Below are 19854 nucleotides of genomic sequence, written 5' to 3'. Positions count from 1 at the left end.
TGTGCAGTAATCAGTCCCAGTCTGTGGCTTCTTGGGAAATGTAGTTCACAGCCCATGCTAATATTCAGGAGAGTGAGACCTCCGGTGGCCGACAGAGGGTTCTTCACTGGCGTTCGTGACAGAGCCCCCCCCCTGCGAGCGGCTCCTGACGCGAGAGCACATCCGACGTCGGGGTCTTCCTCGAGGTCGTGGGGCTGGTCTCTCTGGGTGGGTCCTATGAAATTCAACGATGAGATTGGGGTCGAGGATATCATCCTCATTGACCCAGGACCTCTCCTCCGGACCGTACCCCTCCCAGTCTACCAGATACTGGATCTGGCGTCCCCGACGTCTGGAATCTAGCAAATCTCACACTTGAAAAGCCTCCTCGCCATCCACGATCATGGGTGGGGGGCCTGAGTCACCGCCTTCCTCCACCCTCGGACCACCGGCAGGTTTCAGCAGAGAGACATGGAACGTAGGAGAAATACGATAAGTGGCTGGTAATTCAAGGCGGTATGACACAGGATTGATTTGTCTCACAATTTTGAAAGGACCCACATACCTGGGACTGAGTTTCTTGCAGGGTAAGCGAAGACGGAGGTTTTGGGTTGACAGCCACACCCACTGTCCAGGAGTGTAGTTGGGACTGGGGCGGCGATGGCGGTCAGCTTGCTCTTTACCCCTGTTTATGGCACGTTGTAGGTGGACATGCGCTTGATTCCAAACCGCCTCACTTCGTTGAAACCAGTCGTTCACAGCAGGTACTTCAGACGGCTCTCCGGACCATGGGAAAAGTGGGGGTTGAAACCCCAGAACGCACTGAAAAGGTGTTAATTTAGTGGAGGGTTTGAGAATTGAGTTCTGTGCATATTCTGCCCAGGGAAGAAAGCGGCTCCAGTCGGATTGATTCTGCTGACAATACATTCTGAGGAATTTGGTGAGCTCTTGTTTGCCCCGGCTGCATTTCTGAGCATTATCTGATTATTGTATCTTCTGCCTGTGTTTGGACTCTGCCTTGGTTTACCGTTTACGACTCTTCTCTGCCTGCCCCTGATCTCTGTTTTACTTGGACTCCCACTTCTGCTGTTATCTGCCTGCCTTGAACTTTTGCCAGCCTTGACCACGTTTGTTTCTCTGATATTGTTGTTCGCCCTGGTATTTTGACCCACGCCTGTTTGTACACTGAGCTTGCTCCGATTGTAATAAAGCTGCATATGGATCCTACTCAGCCTGAGTCTTCGTCACAGAAGACTTCGCCTCCTACAGATCCAGCAGTTCTCAGCGAACTTTCTGCCCAAGCGACTCAACTGGCGATTCACCATCAACAACTGAGTCGACTCACCACAATGACTGAGGAGCTGGTGAAAGCCGTACAAAGTCTCAATCAACCCGCTCCAACGCCTCAGCCGAATCAGGTACCGATTGAAATACCCCACAGTGCACAGTCTGCTAATCCTCGTTTAGCCTTTCCAGAGAAGTTTGATGGCGCCCCAAACAAATGTAAAGGCTTCCTTATGCAGTGTTCTATCTTCCTGGCTCAACAACCATCGTTCTACTCTACAGATAACAGTAAGATCTCTTTAGTGTGTTCTTTGCTCACAGGAAAAGCACTGGAGTGGGCAACAGCGGTCTGGGACAACCAGGGACTAGAGCGCACCAGTTACACTAACTTTATTCAACGTTTAAGAGAAGTGTTTGAACATGCTGAAGGAGGGAAGAATCCTGGGGAACAACTACTTGCACTTCGTCAGGGAAGAGATACTGCAGCTGAATTTGCTCTGACATTTCGCACTCTCGCTGCACAAACTACGTGGGTGGAAGACACATTAAAACTGCTGTTCCGCCAAGGATTAAATTCTGATTTGCAGACAGAACTTGCATGTCGTGATGAAGACAGAACCCTAGATCAATTCATTGACCTTGCCATTCGCATTGACAACCTTATTCGCTCTCGGAGACCTAACCGACCTACATGCTCTTTCAGCCAAATTAATCAACCTAGTGACAACTCTGAACCCATGCAAATCGGGAGAACTCATCTTTCCACAGAGGAACGTGAACGCCGCATCAGAAACCACCTTTGCCTATACTGTGGCCAAGCAGGACATCTGAGAGCTGACTGCCCGACTCGACCCTCTCAGACACACAACCGCAGGGTGAGTTTGCTGATTTCTGCCATACAAACCAATAATTGTGTCGAGTTACCAGTTAAAATAACCTGTCAGTCTGAAACGATCACCACTCAGGCTTTACTAGACTCTGGGGCTGCTGGCAATTTTATTGACGAAGGTTTAGCTCGACAGTATAAGATACCACTAATCCCTTGTGACTCTCCTTTGGCAGTGGCCGCACTAGACGGGCGTCCCCTGGGGACTGGCCATGTACTGTACACCACCACTGACCTGACTCTACAAGTTGGAGCCCTACACACTGAAACAACACGTCTCTTCGTCATCCGCTCTCCACACAACCCAATCATCCTTGGTTTACCCTGGCTGCAGGACCACAATCCACAAATTTCCTGGCGTGAAAAACAAATCATATTGTGGGATCCCACCTGCTACTCCAAATGCCTGAAGCCAATCACCCTGATACCGGTAAAAACTACTACCACAACCCACGAGCTCAACACAACACCACATGTACCTCCTGAGTATGCTGACTTGATGGAGGTGTTCAGTAAAACCGAAGCCTCACAACTCCCACCACATCGACCCAGTGACTGTGCCATCGAACTATTGCCTGATACAACACCTCCTAGAGGTAGAATATTTCCACTATCCGAACCTGAGGCTAACGCAATGAAATTATACATTGAAGAAGAACTGGCTAAGGGTTTCATTCGTCCATCCACTTCACCAGCAGCAGCGGGATTCTTCTTCGTGGGAAAGAAGGATGGGGGTCTTCGTCCTTGCATTGATTATCGTGGTCTAAATGATATAACGGTCAAATTCAGATATCCATTGCCACTGGTTCCTGCAGCCTTGGAACAACTAAGAACTGCCAAATTTTATACTAAGCTCGATCTACGTTCCGCCTACAACCTCATACGCATTCGAGAAGGGGATGAATGGAAAACTGCATTCTCAACCAGTAGCGGGCACTACAAATACCTCGTTATGCCATTCGGTCTGTCCAATAGTCCATCGGTGTTCCAATCTTTCATCAATGACATATTCAGAGACATGCTAAACCAGTGCCTAATCGTATATATTGATGATATCTTGATCTACTCAGACACCATGGAGGAACACATCAAGCAGGTCCGGGCAGTTTTGCAACGTCTCATCAACCACCAACTGTATGCCAAGGCAGAAAAGTGTGAGTTCCATCAATCCTCAACTTCCTTCCTTGGTTACATCATCAGTCCTGAAGGAGTGTCTATGGACGAGGGGAAGGTACGAGCAGTTCTAAATTGGCCTCAACCTACTACAGTAAAGGAACTACAAAGATTCTTGGGAAATGTAGTTCACAGCCCATGCTAATATTCAGGAGAGTGAGACCTCCGGTGGCCGACAGAGGGTTCTTCACTGGCGTTCGTGACAAGTGGACTCATTAAGACCGAAATAATCATTTGGTTTAAGCCAGGTTTCAGTAAGGCAGAGTACATCGAAGCTATTATCTGTGACCATTTCATTTACAATAACCGCCTTAGGTGTAAGCGATCTAATGTTTAGAAGACCTAGCTTTAGAAATTGTTTTTGTTCACTAATATTGAAATTTTCTGGTTTAATCACAATTAGATTTTTCTTAGATCCTACAGTAGATTTATTGTTTGGCCTCACTAAACGAGGAATAGACACAGTTTCTATATAGTGTTCTACACTGGTACTTATATCAAATAATTTGGGACAGCAAAGAATGTGATTTGGACTTTGACTTACTAGTCATATGGTGTGTAACGTCTTTGAGATGTTGTCCGACAGAACAGCTGCTCCGATTCTGCTGGGGTGTAGGCCATCAGCACGGTAGAGCCTAGGTCGCTCCCAAAACAGATTCCAATTATTTAAAAAGAGCAGTCTCTGTTCATTACACCATGACATTAACCATTCATTTAGTGCAAACAATCTACTGAACCTTTCTTGTCCTTGTCGGTACGTGGGAAGCGGTCCAGACACGACGATCTTTGCTTCAGGCGATGTTCTACGTACCGTCTCGATCAGCCTCCTGTAGTCCCTCTTCAGAACCTCCGTCTGCCGCTGCCTGATGTCGTTCACCCCGCGTGCAGCACGACAGCTCCGACGCGCTCGTCACCGTTCAGGATCTCGGGGACCTGCGCAGCGACATCGAGAACACAAGCACCAGGAAAGCAGTGAGTGCGCACCATACCTTTACCTGAGGTAGCGCGGACATGCCGGACGATGGAACTGCCGATGATCACAGCGTCGTCGCGATCCGTCTCGCGAAGAGTGGAGAAGCGGTTCCGGGTGGAGATCTCGAAGACCGGGAGGGGCGGAGAGGTCCTTGCTCTGGTCCTGGCTCGCGTCTTCCGTTGTGGAATCATCCAGGGTCCATGGTGCTGTGTCGGTGCCGGAGAGTCCTCACCTGCACTCAGAGGTAGACACACATCCGTTGTATTCGCCATTATAACAGATGAACAATAAATTAGCAGTGATACTACCAATATCACTACTCATTTAGGACTGAAATCATGGATAGAACCCGTATCCTTTCAGTGATACGAGTGTAAATAAGACGATCGATAGGCGAGACCACGCGTGCAATGCTAGCGGGCTAACGTTAAGGATAGTAATGGAAGTTCGGAAAGTTGGATATAACTAGCGATATCAAAGCAATCCGATTGTTTTTTATAAAGAGTAGTATCGGATATATGTTCACACGCTGGAAAAATAGAAAATGCTCGTTTATAAATGAGTGTAGAGAAGAAAATCAAGGATTTATGAATCAATTCGACGGAGCCCCAAACACAAACAACGCGCTCAGTCGCGACGCATCAATGTACTTAATATCTATAAATAAATAATAAAAAGTTCAAGTGCATTGCTATTACATTTACATAAAATTTCAAAATTCACCTTTAAGTTCATTAGTTCACTTGACAGCCGTTCTTCTGAAATATCTATGTCTGCCTGTTCTACAACAGACTTCTTTGCTGTGAGTTTGGCATACTCAGTGTTGAGTACTTTTTTGCTGGCTCTGGTGAGAGGCCCAATCCATGGTGCCCATTTCACATAGGAAGGTGAAACTTTACATGGATTCTCACGATTACCTTTTTAGTTGAAAAACAAAAGCTCTATTAAATGTTATTGCATTTAATACAATTTATGGCAGTTAAAATTATATACACAATCATCCATGGCACTAGAAAAGCATGCACATACATAATTACAGGCCATTGTAGACAGATAGAAAGATCGATCTTTTGGAAAACTTAATTAAATATGGCTGCAGAATACTCCCTTTTACAGAAAAATGTATATCTATAACTTACTTTGTAAAAAGCCTCTGCAAACAATTTCTTGGTCAACAGATTGCCAGAATTCTTCAATGTCAACGTGACCTTCAAACTGTGGCGGGGGATCCTCAATATCACTCACTGTAAGACATTTTGCTCAAAATCAGTGTCATTTGGTAGTACTAGTCATGACTCATGTTAAGAAGAGAGACCACTACCTACCTGGCATGCTAAAAACTCCCTTCTTGTGCAAGTCCATTATCACGACAGGTGGATGGACTCCACAGTGCACACATGAACATTTTTAATTATGTTCTGTCAACACCTCAAAGTGAAGATAACCATGAAGAAGGGAGTCATGGTTCGGATACTTTTTTTGGTTTGTCTGTTCCAAGATGTCCAAGGCCCTGCCAACTGCAGTGTGATTCTGTAATAACATTTGAAATTAGATCACGCCAGATTAGAAGTCATGTTTGCTTTTCTCTTGACATTATGTGAGTGTTTACAAAACAGGATTTTCAGGGAGACACTTTAAGGGCAAATGCTTATATATGCTTATATAGACTTCAAACTATCCAAATTCCTACATCACCGACTCTTTAAAATAATTATTAATGTAGTACATGAGAAAAACATGCAAGTCATGTGTTTATTAAAATAGAATGGGTGCATTAAAGTTGCATTAATGCAAAAGTGAATATTACCTGTACAGACTGTCTCAAGAACAGGCAAAGATGCAGTGTTAATATTGTGTGGTCATCGAAATTGTGCACCCCCTCGGCCCATTCCTGGTATCGGTAAAAATTACCACATACACCACACCTTTTACAGTATGTGGTCACATCTATAAGGAAGAAAAATAATACTGTATTCGTCATGGGATCACTGTAGGTTTTAATTTAAATTAACAATTTAACTGGATGTAACTGGCCTGTACTTAAGAAATAAACCTGATATCTTAAAATGTAAAACTTTAATTAGTCTAGGCCACGTAAATATTAAGAAACAATAATGTATCCCTAAATAACACACACCTTCCAGTATGCCAGTAAACGTGACAATCTTTGCTCTTTGTGTAATTAAGATTGGATCCGAATGGGGGATCTTCCCTGGGCATACAGTGCAAAAGGTCTCAATTGGAATGAGACCTTTAAAATTATGGGCGCAGCAAGTAAAGGACCATTGCATGGACGGACGCTGGAGGGTTCACGGATGCTGGAGGCTGCACGGACGCTGGAGGGTTCACGGGCGCTGGAGGCTGCACGGACGCCGGAGGGTTCACGGGCACTGGAGGCTGCATGGACGCCGGAGGCTGCATGGACGCCGGAGGCTGCATGGACGCCGGAGGCTGCATGGACGCCGGAGGCTGCATGGACGCCGGAGGCTGCATGGACGCTGGAGGGTTCACGGGCGCTGGAGGCTGCATGGACGCTGGAGGGTTCACGGGCGCTGGAGGGTTCACGGGCGCTGGAGGGTTCACGGACGCCGGAGGGTTCACGGACGCCGGAGGGTTCACGGACGCCGGAGGGTTCACGGACGCCGGAGGGTTCACGGACGCCGGAGGGTTCACGGACGCCGGAGGGTTAACAGATGCTGGAGGCTGCACGGACACTGGAGGGTTCACGGACGCCGGAGGGTTCTCGGACGCCGGAGGGTTCACAGATGCTGGAGGCTGCACGGACACTGGAGGGTTCACGGACGCCGGAGGGTTCACAGATGCCGGAGGCTGCACGGACACCGGAGGGTTCACGGACGCCGGAGGGTTCACGGACGCCGGAGGGTTCACGGACGCCGGAGGGTTCACGGACGCCGGAGGGTTCACGGACGCCGGAGGGTGCACGGACGCCGGAGGGTTCACGGACGCCGGAGGGTTCACGGACGCTGGAGGGTTCACGGACGCCGGAGGGTTCACGGACGCCGGAGGGTTCACGGACGCCGGAGGGTTCACGGACGCCGGAGGGTTCACGGACGCCGGAGGGTTGACGGACGCCGGAGGGTTCACGGACGCCGGAGGGTTCACGGACGCCGGAGGGTGCACGGACGCCGGAGGGTTCACAGACGCTGGAGGGTTCACAGACGCTGGAGGGTTCACAGACGCTGGAGGGTTCACAGACGCTGGAGGGTTCACAGACGCTGGAGGGTTCACAGACGCTGGAGGGTGCAGAGACGCTGGAGGGTGCAGAGACACAGGGAGCTATTGACGTATCAACTAAGCCACATTTCTGCACATGGATCAAAAACAAATTTTGCCGAGTAATAATCCTCTGGCAGAGCACAATCTTGCATTTCGCGGCCACTCAGACAAATTGTTTGAGTCTGGTAATGGAAATTTCCTTGGACAAGTACAATTAATGGCTCAGTTTGACCCAGTGATGCGAGAGCATCTGAGGAGAATTCAGGTGAAACAGCAAAGTGATACCTATTTAAGCAAGCATATCCAAAATGAACTTATTTCCCTTGTGGCAAAATGTACAACTGATGCAATTGTAGAGAGAGTGAAAACAGCCAAATACTATGCAGTAATTATGGACTGCACTCCAGACCTCAGTCACAATGAGCAGCTCTCAGTGGTGCTAAGAATTGTTAATTGTGAGTTATCAAAGGGTGTCTCCATCCATGAGCACTTTGTTGGATTTCTTCAGGCACTTGACACAACAGGAAAAGGCTTATGTGAGACATTTTTAAGCCAACTAGAAACACTATGATTGGATCTTTGCAACTGTCGAGGCCAGTCTTACAACAACGAGAGCAACATGCAGGGTAAAAAGCAGGGAGTCCAAAAGAGAGTGCTGGAATTAAACAACAAAGCGTTATATGTTCCTTGTGGAAGTCACACACTGAATCTCGTTGTTGGTGATGCAGCCAAGTCCTCTGTGACGTCCATCAGCTTCTTTGGGCTGTTACAGCGACTTTACACTCTTTTCAGCTCCTCAGTTCAACCTTGGACCATTCTCAAAGAACACGTCAAGAATTTTACACTTAAAGCATTGTCAACAACCAGGTGGGAGTGCAGAGTTGAAGCTGTGAAAGCTGTTCTCTACCAGCTGCCTGACATCGTGAAGGCATTAATCGCTCTAAAGGAGTACGCCGCAGAGAAACGAGATGCAGATGTTGTCTCAACAGCCGAACGCATCTGCAAGGAGCTGCAGAGATGGCCTTTTGTGGTAAGTACCATAGTGTGGTACAATGTGTTGTTCCAGATAAACAAAGTGAGTAAGATCCTTCAGAGCCCCAAAGTTTCAGTCGAGACAGTGAGGGAAGAAATCAGGGCAGTGAAAGAATTCCTTCAGGAACTTCGCAGTCATGGATTTCATTCTGCGAAAACAGATGCCAGGGAGATAGCAGAGAAGCTTGAGCTGGAGATGAGCTGGCCTGAGGTGCGTCACAGAAGAAAAACCAAACAGTTTGAGTATGAGGGAACAGAGCACATTCAGGCAACTGCAGAAGAGCTCTTCAAAAGAGATTTTTTTCTACCTCTAAAAGATACAGCTCGTCACAGTAGAGAACCGATTTTCCAACATGGAAATCTTCTATGAGCTTTATGGATGTCTCTACTCAGTCGACATAATGAGAAGCACTGAGAAGGAAGGGAAGCTGGATGAATGCTGCCCCAGATTAGAGCAGAGGATGGATGACATTGATGTAGAAGATCTGAAGCTTGAGGTAAAGGGTGCAGTTAGGTCATTCCCGCCACATGTCTCATCACCATTTGAGATGCTGGACTATATATATAAAGAGAATTTACTTGACATATATCCAAATTTGAGTATAGCTTTCAGACTCCTCCTCACTCTCCCTGTTACAGTAGCTTCAGGTGAGAGAAGTTTCTCATCACTGCAACTAATCAAAACGTACCTCAGATCAACTATGTCACAGGACAGGCTGTCTGCTCTAGCTGTTCTCTCCATCGAGCAGGAGGTCAGGAGGTCACTGGATATGGAATCAGTGATAGCAAGATTTGCTGAGGCCAAAGCTCGCAAGGTCAGATTCTAGCGCTTTAGACATGACAATACAGACACTCACTCACACACACACACACACACACACACAGACAGACACACACACACACACAGACACACTCACACACACACACTCACACACACAGACACTCACTTTCACACACACACACACACACACAGAGAGAGAGAGAGAGATCAGCCCAAGATTTCCTTCATTTGTTACTCACCCATTAAAGCTGAGTTAATTAGTAAGAGAAAGCCAAAGAAACTCAATGTACATAAATACATTCAAGAGAGAGGAAGAGAATACAAAAGACATAGAAGAAATGTGAGATGAAGAAGAGCAAGACGGACAAATACAAATAGAAAAGGGAGAAGAAGAAAGAGAAAGACCAAAGGGAGAAGAAGAAAAAGACAGATGCAAAAACAGAGACTATGGAAATGAAGAAATGGTCAGAAAAAAATGGAGCAGGAGAAAATCAGTGAAAGAACAAAGGTAAACATTTTAAACGGTAAGTTATTTTTATTAAAATTATGTGTCCATAATTGATCACTTATTGTCTTGTGTGTTTCTTCTCACTTTAGTAACACAAGACAGAAGTCCACAAACAACATGTAGCAGCAAGCAGATCCATATAGGAGAGCCTATCAGAGAGCCAGCCAAGGTAAATGACAACCAATGGCAGCTCTTCCCTGCGAATAGACAATACATATTATTATGTAAATACAATTTTACAATGGATGCATCTGTTAAACAGAGTGTTGTTCGGTGTTTTTTTCTTCTTTTTCTTTTCTTACAGAGGCAACTCCAGATGTCTAGACGTCATTGCTGTGTGAAGACTGCTGAAGAGAAGTCACAAGTAGGGCTTTCTTAGAAAAATAAGGATTGACAAAAGGGGGAAACCAGAGATGTAGAGTTTACAGCCCCATGTCTGAGTCTCATGACTAAATCCGCCCCTGATAAAATGTTATGTTTAAATATGCAAATGGCATTTTTGTATCTAATCAAATACGCGCTAATTTGCATATATTTCAAGAATTAAAATCTGAACACTGGACTAAGCCAGGTTGAAAGTTATTACTTTAGTTTGTTGACATATTAGACTAGGATGTTTTTACACAGGGAATTTTGGTTATCTCTTTTTATTACTTCATAAATCATAAAATACTGTCTACAAGCACACAAAAAGTAATTAAATATTTAATGTTTGTCATCACTGGGCAGCAGATAGGGCTATAGGCTAACATTCATCCTGGTGTTGTCATTTCTCTCTCTCTCTCTCTCTCTCTCTCTCTCTCTCTCTCTCTCTCTCTCTCTCTCTCTCTCTCTAGGTTATGACAGACTTCACATGTTGGACTTCTGTCCAAGTTTGCCAATGGTTGAGAGATATTGACTTGGGGGATTCTGTGAAACTTGTGTGGGTGAGCTTCAAGTATTCTGTGATCGATGCACCAGTGCCCAAACTGCCATGTAAGAACAGTCTCTTACAACAAATACCTCAAACACCTGCAGTATTTCCATGAGAATTACACACATTTCTTTGTTGTATGTGGACACAATGGCTGCCAAAAAAGGTACAAAAGGACTAATAAAACCTTAAGAAACGCAGAGGATTCTGAGAACAATCAGGAGGCTCCAGGCACCTCAACTACTTTTAACGATTTCGAGGAGACTTTTGATTTTGAAGAAAGAAATATCTCTTTTTCTGAAAAAAACATGTGGGTTCAGATCACTAATTGAGAGACATTTTGCAATGCAGTGTTTTCACTTTCATGAAAAGCACATCATAAAGTACTAATTTAACTTTTTAATAAACAGTCTAGGGACCTTCTACAGTTTTGTCTAGAAGAAACAAATATCTGTCACGGAGTCAACATCAACAGCACCAGGGGTCTCATTTATAAAGCGTGCGTACGCACAAAACGGGGCTGGAAACGTACGTACACCAGTTCCCACACAAAGGTTGTGATCTATAAAAAACTAACTTGACGGGAGAATGTGCGCACCTTTAAGCAAACTCTGACCCGTGCGTACGCACATTCTGGAGACAAACTGAATTGGCGACACCGATGGTGAGCTGGAGCTAAATGTCTTTTTGTTCACTTTTAGACAGAAAATCGAAATAAAATTATACATATACAGAAAAATAATTCAAATATAATTTCACTCACCAAGCCCATCACTTGAAGCAAATATCCACACCTTAAATGTCCGCGCCAGCGAGCGCGTTGGGCCGTTTAGTGAAACTGACGCATATCTAACGGCAGATGAAGTAAAACTGTAAATCTTCATTATGAGTCCTAATCATAAATAGGCTACAGTCAATGTTCATAATAACAGTTTAAATAAAATAATGATTTAAACTATGTTTTACTTCTGATTACTAAACTATGTCATATTAGCCTACATTTAGATTAAATATGACATTCTCATTAATGGAGTTAAACACTTAAACTAGCTACATGAAATTTACTGAAAAGTTTATATATACATATATATATATATATATATATATATATAGCCTATAAATATTTGTTGTGGATGCAATGCTTTTGAACACTTTTCCTTTGGCATGCTGTGTTTTAATGTTTTAACTACAGAGATAATTGCTTATGATAATAGCAGATTGCAAATAGCAAATATAATGCACAACAAGGTCGATCTGTTTCCATTACAAATATAAATCAATTAAAAATACTATTTGGTCAGTGGAAAAGATTGAAAAAAACTTTCTCTGAAATGTATTTTACATTTTTAAGAGGCAGTGTAGAGAAAAAAAAATCTCTGATAGCCGAGGCACTCCTTAATTAAAATGTCTTTATTATACAAATGACATGTCCTAAATGGACACATTTAAAATGCCCACGCGTAGCGGCATGGGGCCTTCCCTGAAGAACACTGCCTCTTAAAGATGTTCGACCTTGGACCGAAGAGCACCCAAATCAAACTCAAAAAGGATTGAGCACGCCATTCATCTTGAATCTAAACATGTATTTTACATTATTTGATTTATTTATTCAAAAACAAGGCAAGGATAGGTTACTAAATTATTTGTATTAATGTAACGTGACGGCACATCCGTATTTCACATTTTCCTAATGTCTTATACCGTTAAACATGTTATCACGTAGATGAAGAATCATATGCAAATGATATGCAGATGAGGATATGCGTTGTAAGCTCATTTATGGTTATTTCGGGGAGGAGACACATGTGCACACAATCTTCCGCTGAGTGGGATTTATAAAGCGAATCCTGCGCAGGTTCTGGCGTACGCACGCTTTTATAAGTCTGAATATTTTTTTGCGCACGCCATTTTTGGCTTTCGGGCGCACGTACACTTTTAGTAAGGATCCTACGCACAGTTTTATAAATGAGGCCCCGGCCCCAGACCTCTACACTCGGTCCCTGTCTCCTGAATACTAATCGCCATCACCTGTCACCACCACCTGCCTGCTCTCACCACCGCTAATCACCAGCACCATAGTCACCACATCCACAGCACTACATTGTCTAGTCTCGTCATTCCACGCCGAATACTACTTACCTCTTGATGCCATTCCTCAACCGAAGCACTGATCCAGTCCGCCTTATGCCTAGTTCACACTACAGGATTTTAAGCCCGATTTGCAAATCGTTGAGCTCGCTGACAGTGTAACAATCTGCTATTAGTTTTTTAGATTATTAACAAAAAACAAAAACATTCAATATGTAACAATCTGCTTCTAGTTTTTCAACATCGCAGCAAGGTGTAAAGCACCAACGACAATATCCAGGGAACAGTCTTATTAATCCATGGAAAACTGCTTCAGCGTTAGAAATCATAAAGAGGATCGTTCTCACCGATTTTAGGAGTTCGTTACCCCCGAAGGATATTGATAGTTGGTAAATCAAACACAGGTCCTTGGTGAGTAGGTGGTTAAATACAAGCTTAGTCCCAGGTCTCACGTAGCCTTCCTGTACACTCGAAGCTTCTTCTTTAGTCCACTCTCGCGCGTCTTATCCAACTCAGCGCGTCATCCTCTCACCAAAAAACCTTTCCCTCTCAGCTGACGTGATTTTTGTCAGGTAACTCCAATCAGCTGATAATTGACAGTCAGCTGAACTAGCACGCAACAACATAAACACAGTCACGGAATGTGGTACAAATGACAGATACAATAAAAGCGCTACAGAGTTCCTAGTAATGGAGATACATCTAAATTCTTTCATGCTAATAATTACAATATTATTAATGCATAAAACAAACAAAAAAAGAAAGGAACTCTAAACCTTATGTGGTGGTGCCACAACAGGTCGGGGTGCAAATTGCGGGGGATTAGCGGCCAATGAACGCTCGCCAATCTGTTAGTATGAAAGAGCCAACAACGCATCAAAGACACTCGCAGTCGCGTCACAGAGCCCAGAAAAATATCTAGCATGCTAGATATCTGGAGCTGTCGCACGACTCAATCACATGTCATGTCATGAGCTACAGCCAATCAGAGCAAGGCATGGGTTGAGGTCACAGGGAAAATACGCGGTTTTCAAAGAAACACGGAAGAAGACGAGCAACATGTCGTCAAGAAAGCAATGGACTCAGGATTTGGAGCAAACTTTAATAGAACTGTGGCAGGAGCATGAGTGCATTTATGATGTTGGACGTGATGTACCACAACCGCTCCGAGAAAGAGAAAAGGTGGACGGAAATTACAAACGCTCTGAAACAGCCAGGTGAGCAAAATGTTATTTTTACATTATCTAAATGTTATAGGTTGAAATGTAAATGAAATCTTTTTACTGTAATTCTGTTTATTGTGATATTGTGTAGTAAGAGGATATTCAGTTCAAGTTTTATTCCAATCTGCCTTTTGTACCAGTCGAGAGATACTTTAAACCAGGGAAGGATTAAAGTCATATTTAGTTTGAAACAGACAAATAAAATAAATTAATTTGTGTGGGTGCATAACTGGAAATAATGCATTTTCTATATTAATTGTAGACTTTACTGTTGAGGACATTAAGACCAGGGCAGTATCCATGCGAACGCAGTACTGTCGTTTGCAGAAACCCAAACCAAGTGTGAGTGGCAGTAAACCCTCTACTCCAAGGCAAAGGTGGCTTCTCAGAGTGATGGATTTCATCAAAACATATATTGTCCACCGGCCATGCGAAACAACAGTAAGTTAAACAGTCAACAGTAGCAAGAAATGTATTTGTAATAGCATGCATTTGTAACACTCACACACCAACACATACATATTAAAGCGAACAAGGCCCGTGAGCGGTCTTGATGGGTTTTTTGTTTACAAACTATCAAACGTTTACAATCTATTAAATTTATGAAGAAGGGTATCGAACTAGTCATGCCAAATATCATTACAAAGGTGAAAGGGTTTAGATGTCATTTCTTTTATAATACATTTTATGCAACAAGGTCATATCTAAATGCATTCATGGGGATTACGACTTAAAAGGGTAATACTCATATACACAAACATGCACACTCCCTCAGTCACTGACTGAAAAAATCACTGAAAAATACAATACAATACAATACCACACACATACACACGATGTGTCACACATGCTACAGTAATACTTTATCCATGTTGTTGAAGCAGCTCTTTCTTAATCCTATCACCGTCTTCTCTGTTCCAGCTCGGTGCATCATTCAATGGGTAGAGTAATGCAGAGGATACGGACCTCTCAGACCAAAGGCCTGATACACCATCTGTGGACAGCTCCCCATGTACTGCGTCCACCCCAACTCCGTCTAATCAAGAAGCCTTTCCATCGCCGGAGGAAACTGCCTCAAGTGATAACGGTAAACAGCCACCTTTGAGCAACAATCCCAAAAAGTTCAGAAACATACCCAGACAGACAAAAACATTAGCAGACGCGTCACCGAGCCCAGAAAAATATCTAGCATGCTAGATATCCGGAGCTGTCGCACGACTCAATCACATGTCATGTCATGAGCTACAGCCAACCAGAGCAAGGCATGGGTTGAGGTCACAGGGAAAATACGCGGTTTTCAAAGAAACACGGAAGAAGACGAGCAACATGTCGTCAAGAAAGCAATGGACTCAGGATTTGGAGCAAACTTTAATAGAACTGTGGCAGGAGCATGAATGCATTTATGATATTAGTGATAACGGTAAACAGCCACGTTTGAGCAACAATCCCAAAAAGTTCAGAAACATACCCAGACAGACAAAAACATTATCACTACATTCAGTTCATATTTGTTTGAAATGAAATCACACAAATCTGTTGTCAAGAACCGCAGGGTCAAAGACAGACACTCTAGGTGGCATTGCACGTCTCATCTTGGTGTCCTGCTTTGTTATAAGATGTTGGACTCTACCCAGCAAAAAATCAAACTCAAACTAACTGCCGTCATTCGCAGCAACTCTCTGAAGCCTGTCCTATCATTATTCTATTACAACGATAAATAAATTAAAAAACACAGCTTTTTAGCACAGTACACCACACGTTGATATTTAGAAATTTTAAGTGTGGCCATCAGCCAAACATTAGGCATGCAGCTGTATCCAACTCTTTCTGTAGCACAGACAATCCCTGCTGATCCACTCTTTCACCCAAACTCTTATTTTTTCTTTTGCGTTTTTTTTTTTTTTTTAGAGCAAATCATCGCGCAAACAGTTTGCAGCACTACTTTCTGTCTGACATCCATCTCACGTGTTGTGGTCTTCTTCGCTGGGTAGTGGCACGCGTGCGGTTTCACGTAATTTCCGGTTCGTTTTATCGCATGATTTTTCGTGACAAAACGTGGTTTGTAGACAAGATAGAATCGTTGGATGAGTGAGTTGTTGTCTACTCGTGTAGTGCGTTACCTCCTGTTGCGGATCAATCACGTTGTGTCGTGTGGTGTGAACAGCTCAACAACTTGAACACTCCTGATTTCACAGAGAGCGAGTCATGTAGTGTGAACCGCACAGTTCAGCCCGACGGTTTAAAATCATGTAGTGTTAACTTGCCTTAAGTCTCTTCATCATCCACAACTAAAACCACATAAGAGACTCAGTCAACCCAGCCAACAGATCTCTACTTTAATCCTCAACCATTCACCTGCTCATCCGCTGAATCACATCTTGTTCAATAAATCATGTTAACAAACTTTACCTGTTTGCATTCTTCTGTCCTGACAATTTCAATATTGACAATCATTCAAACATAAAGTCCTTGGTTGAAGAAAACCTCTTTGGGAAGTGTTTTGATGTTATTTTGTCAGACTATCAGTTTGAGAGATACTGTATTAGAGAGTTTGGGTTAATTGAACCAGTTGAGTATTTACTCGGATACGACTCAACAGGGAGAAAAGAGACTTTTCACTATATTCCCATTTTGGAAGTTTTAAACAATATTCTGAAAAGAGATTATGTTTTTCATTATGTTGTGGAAGACAGTTTTTGATGGAGAAACACTTAAAGACTTCACAGATCAACACATTTTTCAGAAGCATGCCTTTTTAGATGGTTCTGAGACACAGCTGAGGCTCCAGTTATTTACTGAGGAGTTTGAAATTGTATCCGAACAGATCCACAACATTTTAAGTGTCTACTTTGTTCTTGGAAATATTCCTTTGAAGTATCTTTCCAGTCCTCAAAATATACATGTGGCTATACTTGTCAGAAACCGATTGCATCAGAGGAATGGTTATGAGCAAATTTTTCATCCTCTTCTTCGTGACCTTTGTGAACTTCAGTGCTGTGGTGTATCAGTTAACATTGAAGACCAGTCCTGCGTTTTCAAAGGCTCTGTGATTTCCATATGTGCTGACAATTTATCAGCCCATTCTTTGGCTGGCTTCAATACTTGCTTTAGTCAAGGACGGATCTGTCATTTCGGTCTCTGCCACCACCGTGACATTGGTAACAGAACTGAGGAAAGTGAGCGTATTCTCTGGACTCCTGAGACACACCGTAGACATTTACAAGTGTCAGATGGTAAATCCTTGAATGGTGTTAGTAGACGCTGCCCTTTAGATAAATTCCCTTATTTTGAGGTTACTGAATCCTTTCCGCCTGACTTGATGCATGATATTTTTGAAAGGGGTCATCCAACAGGTTCTGAAATTAGTCCTGCTAAAGCTTACCCGTGAAAGACTGGTAACACTGCAACAGTTTAAAGGGGTGATGAACTGAGAAATCTTTTGACATAAGAGGTCATCATACTATAAGAATATCTTGTTGGTCCAATCCTTGTTAGTCCAATAAACAAGGCTTTTATTGACACCAGGCACAGCGAACAACAGGTTTTTCAAAGTGGGGATCTATGACGTCAAAGGGTATCAAACCCCGCCTCCGCAGAAGAAGATCAACGCCTACTTCAACACCGCCTGTTTAGCCCCGCCCACCGATTCACGCATAGCTAAGTAACATAGGCCTACGAGCTGATAATTGCTAAACGGGATCGAGCTACCAAGCAATAAACATGCCGTTTACAAAATATTGTGCAGTGCCTGGTTGTGGAAGAAGACAGTCCTGCATAAGCTTCCTTCGGAATCCAATATTAGGAATGCGTGGTTACACTTTATTAAATCCGTAAATCAGTCACACTTTCTGACACAGGCTTTACAAACAGACTTTACGACACGGATCTGCCAGCAACGCCGCAGACATGTGAGTAACCATGTGTTTATTCTAATGCCTGATCTGTGATCAGTGATTTCTGATGCGTAATTATTCAAGTTCAGATGGATTATATTTCGCTCAAAATCATTCAATACTGTTTATGCATCAGTGACTAAACTATCACACCGTGTCCTCCTAAACAGACGCGATGCGATAAGATCCAGCGACAAATAATATGTCTGTCCACACTAGATACGACTGCGAGATGCGTACAAATCAATCAAAACCCACAGCCAGTCAGAACAGCGTGGGGGCGGAGTCTTGCGGCGAGTGCACAGCACCAGAGAGTAATCTTGACGGCCATCGCAAGAAAATGGATAAGTAGGCTACATAATCAAATTCACAAATATGACACCATTTAAACAGTATTCAAATACATAGGCTACTGATCCATTGTTGCTTTTACAGCTACAAAGCTGGAGCACTAAATGATATTCAAAGTCACATTACACGCTTTTAACATTAAATAAAGCACATAAACAGTGCCTGAGATTATCATTGCCACACTTTGTGTTTGTTGTCCCAGCCGCGACTGGTTAGGACAAAAACTCTGATTAACATGGAAAAGATACCTTTTATCGTGTGTCGCGCCGCCGCGTGTAGTTAGGACACGGTGTCAACTTCACAACATTTCTCTTAGTAGGATGAAAATAATCTTATTTAAATTGTGATTACTGTAAGTTTCAGAAACCCATAAGAAAAAACATTTACTGTTACATTTTTTCCTGTTTCTTCATAGAGAATCATGGAGTTAGAAGTACATGAAACGACCCACATTCTTGTTTTTGTGGAAGAGGCTGGGTTTAATCTGTCCAAAGGCCGGAGACGTGGTCGCAATCTCATTGGACACCGAGCCACAATTGACACACCAGGCCAACGTGGGGCCAATATTACAATGTGTGCTGCCATTTCAGAGAACAGTGTGAGCACACATATTCCACACATTGGGCCCTATAATACCCAACTTCTCCTGGCCTTCCTAAATGCACTTTACAGAGACCTGATTCCAGAACAAGAAAGAGGTTTAGTTAGACCACATTTGCCTAATTATGTTGTTGTCTGGGATAATGTCAGCTTCCACCGAACCAACAGTGTTAGGGACTGGTTTGCTGCACATGAAAGGATAACAGTGGAATTCCTTCCACCATACTCTCCATTCCTAAATCCAATAGAAGAGTTTTTTTCAGCCTGGAGGTGGAAAGTGTATGATCATAGACCACAAAATCCGATGTCTTTGTTGGATGCCATGAATGCTGCATGTGAGGACATCACAGCTGACCATTGCAGGGGATGGGTGCGGCATTCAAGGAGATTTTTTCCACGGTGTGTGGCAATGGAAAACATCAGATGTGATGTTGATGAAAATCTTTGGCCTGACCAACGTGAGCGACAAGATGTCCACCAATGATGTCCATTTACATGTACAGTAAATACACTTGTATTGTGTATACACATGAAGTACAAAAATAAACACTGTAAAAATACAAATGTTCATAGACTTTTTTTCTCTCTCTACATACTATTGACTTTTCTCAACAAATATGAAATTTGTTTAAACCCTTAATTTTCATGGTTGACTGTTGTGGTGAAAAAACAACTAAACATTTTGACCAGTGTGGCTCACACAATGACAAAAATACTTTAGATTTTGGTGGCCTTGGCCAAATTATTGACACAATAACTAGGTTTTGAAGCATGAATTAAATGTTTTGGGTGAGTAATTTTTTTTTGCAGACATGCTATAAAGTTTTGAAGTGCCTGCAAACAGTTGTGACATTTGCACTCACAGTTTAGAGAATGTTAAGACCGTTTCGAAAAATGTGCCAAAGCAATTGAGAAAAACTGTAAAACAATGTA

At 43.2% G+C, this 19854-nt stretch overlaps 1 protein-coding gene across 2 annotated transcripts; it reads right to left on the bottom strand.

Annotated features, from left to right (window-relative positions):
* Positions 1-3533: 3533 nt before the first annotated feature.
* On the bottom strand, positions 3534-13777 carry LOC307008351 (uncharacterized protein). 2 transcript variants are annotated; one of them, XM_079631099.1, is made up of 8 exons: positions 13631-13777; positions 13202-13458; positions 9254-9510; positions 6103-6242; positions 5621-5825; positions 5435-5539; positions 5019-5212; positions 3534-4527 (listed from the first exon to the last, which is right to left on the bottom strand). In XM_079631099.1, exons 5-8 carry the CDS (start codon positions 5655-5657, stop codon positions 4483-4485), a joined length of 381 nt encoding a protein of 126 aa, XP_079487225.1. In that variant the 5' UTR covers positions 5658-5825; positions 6103-6242; positions 9254-9510; positions 13202-13458; positions 13631-13777; the 3' UTR covers positions 3534-4482. The 2 variants fall into 2 exon arrangements, with proteins under 2 accessions (XP_079487225.1, XP_079487226.1); XM_079631100.1 differs by having other exon boundaries at positions 13202-13463; positions 13631-13700.
* Between the last annotated feature and the right edge of the window lie 6077 nt (positions 13778-19854).

Source organism: Phoxinus phoxinus, assembly GCF_949152265.1.
Source record: "Phoxinus phoxinus genome assembly, chromosome: 12".
Lineage (NCBI taxonomy): Eukaryota > Metazoa > Chordata > Actinopteri > Cypriniformes > Leuciscidae > Phoxinus > Phoxinus phoxinus.
The sequence above is the reverse complement of the archived record's forward strand: the minus strand, read 5'-3'. Positions and strand labels throughout refer to the sequence as shown.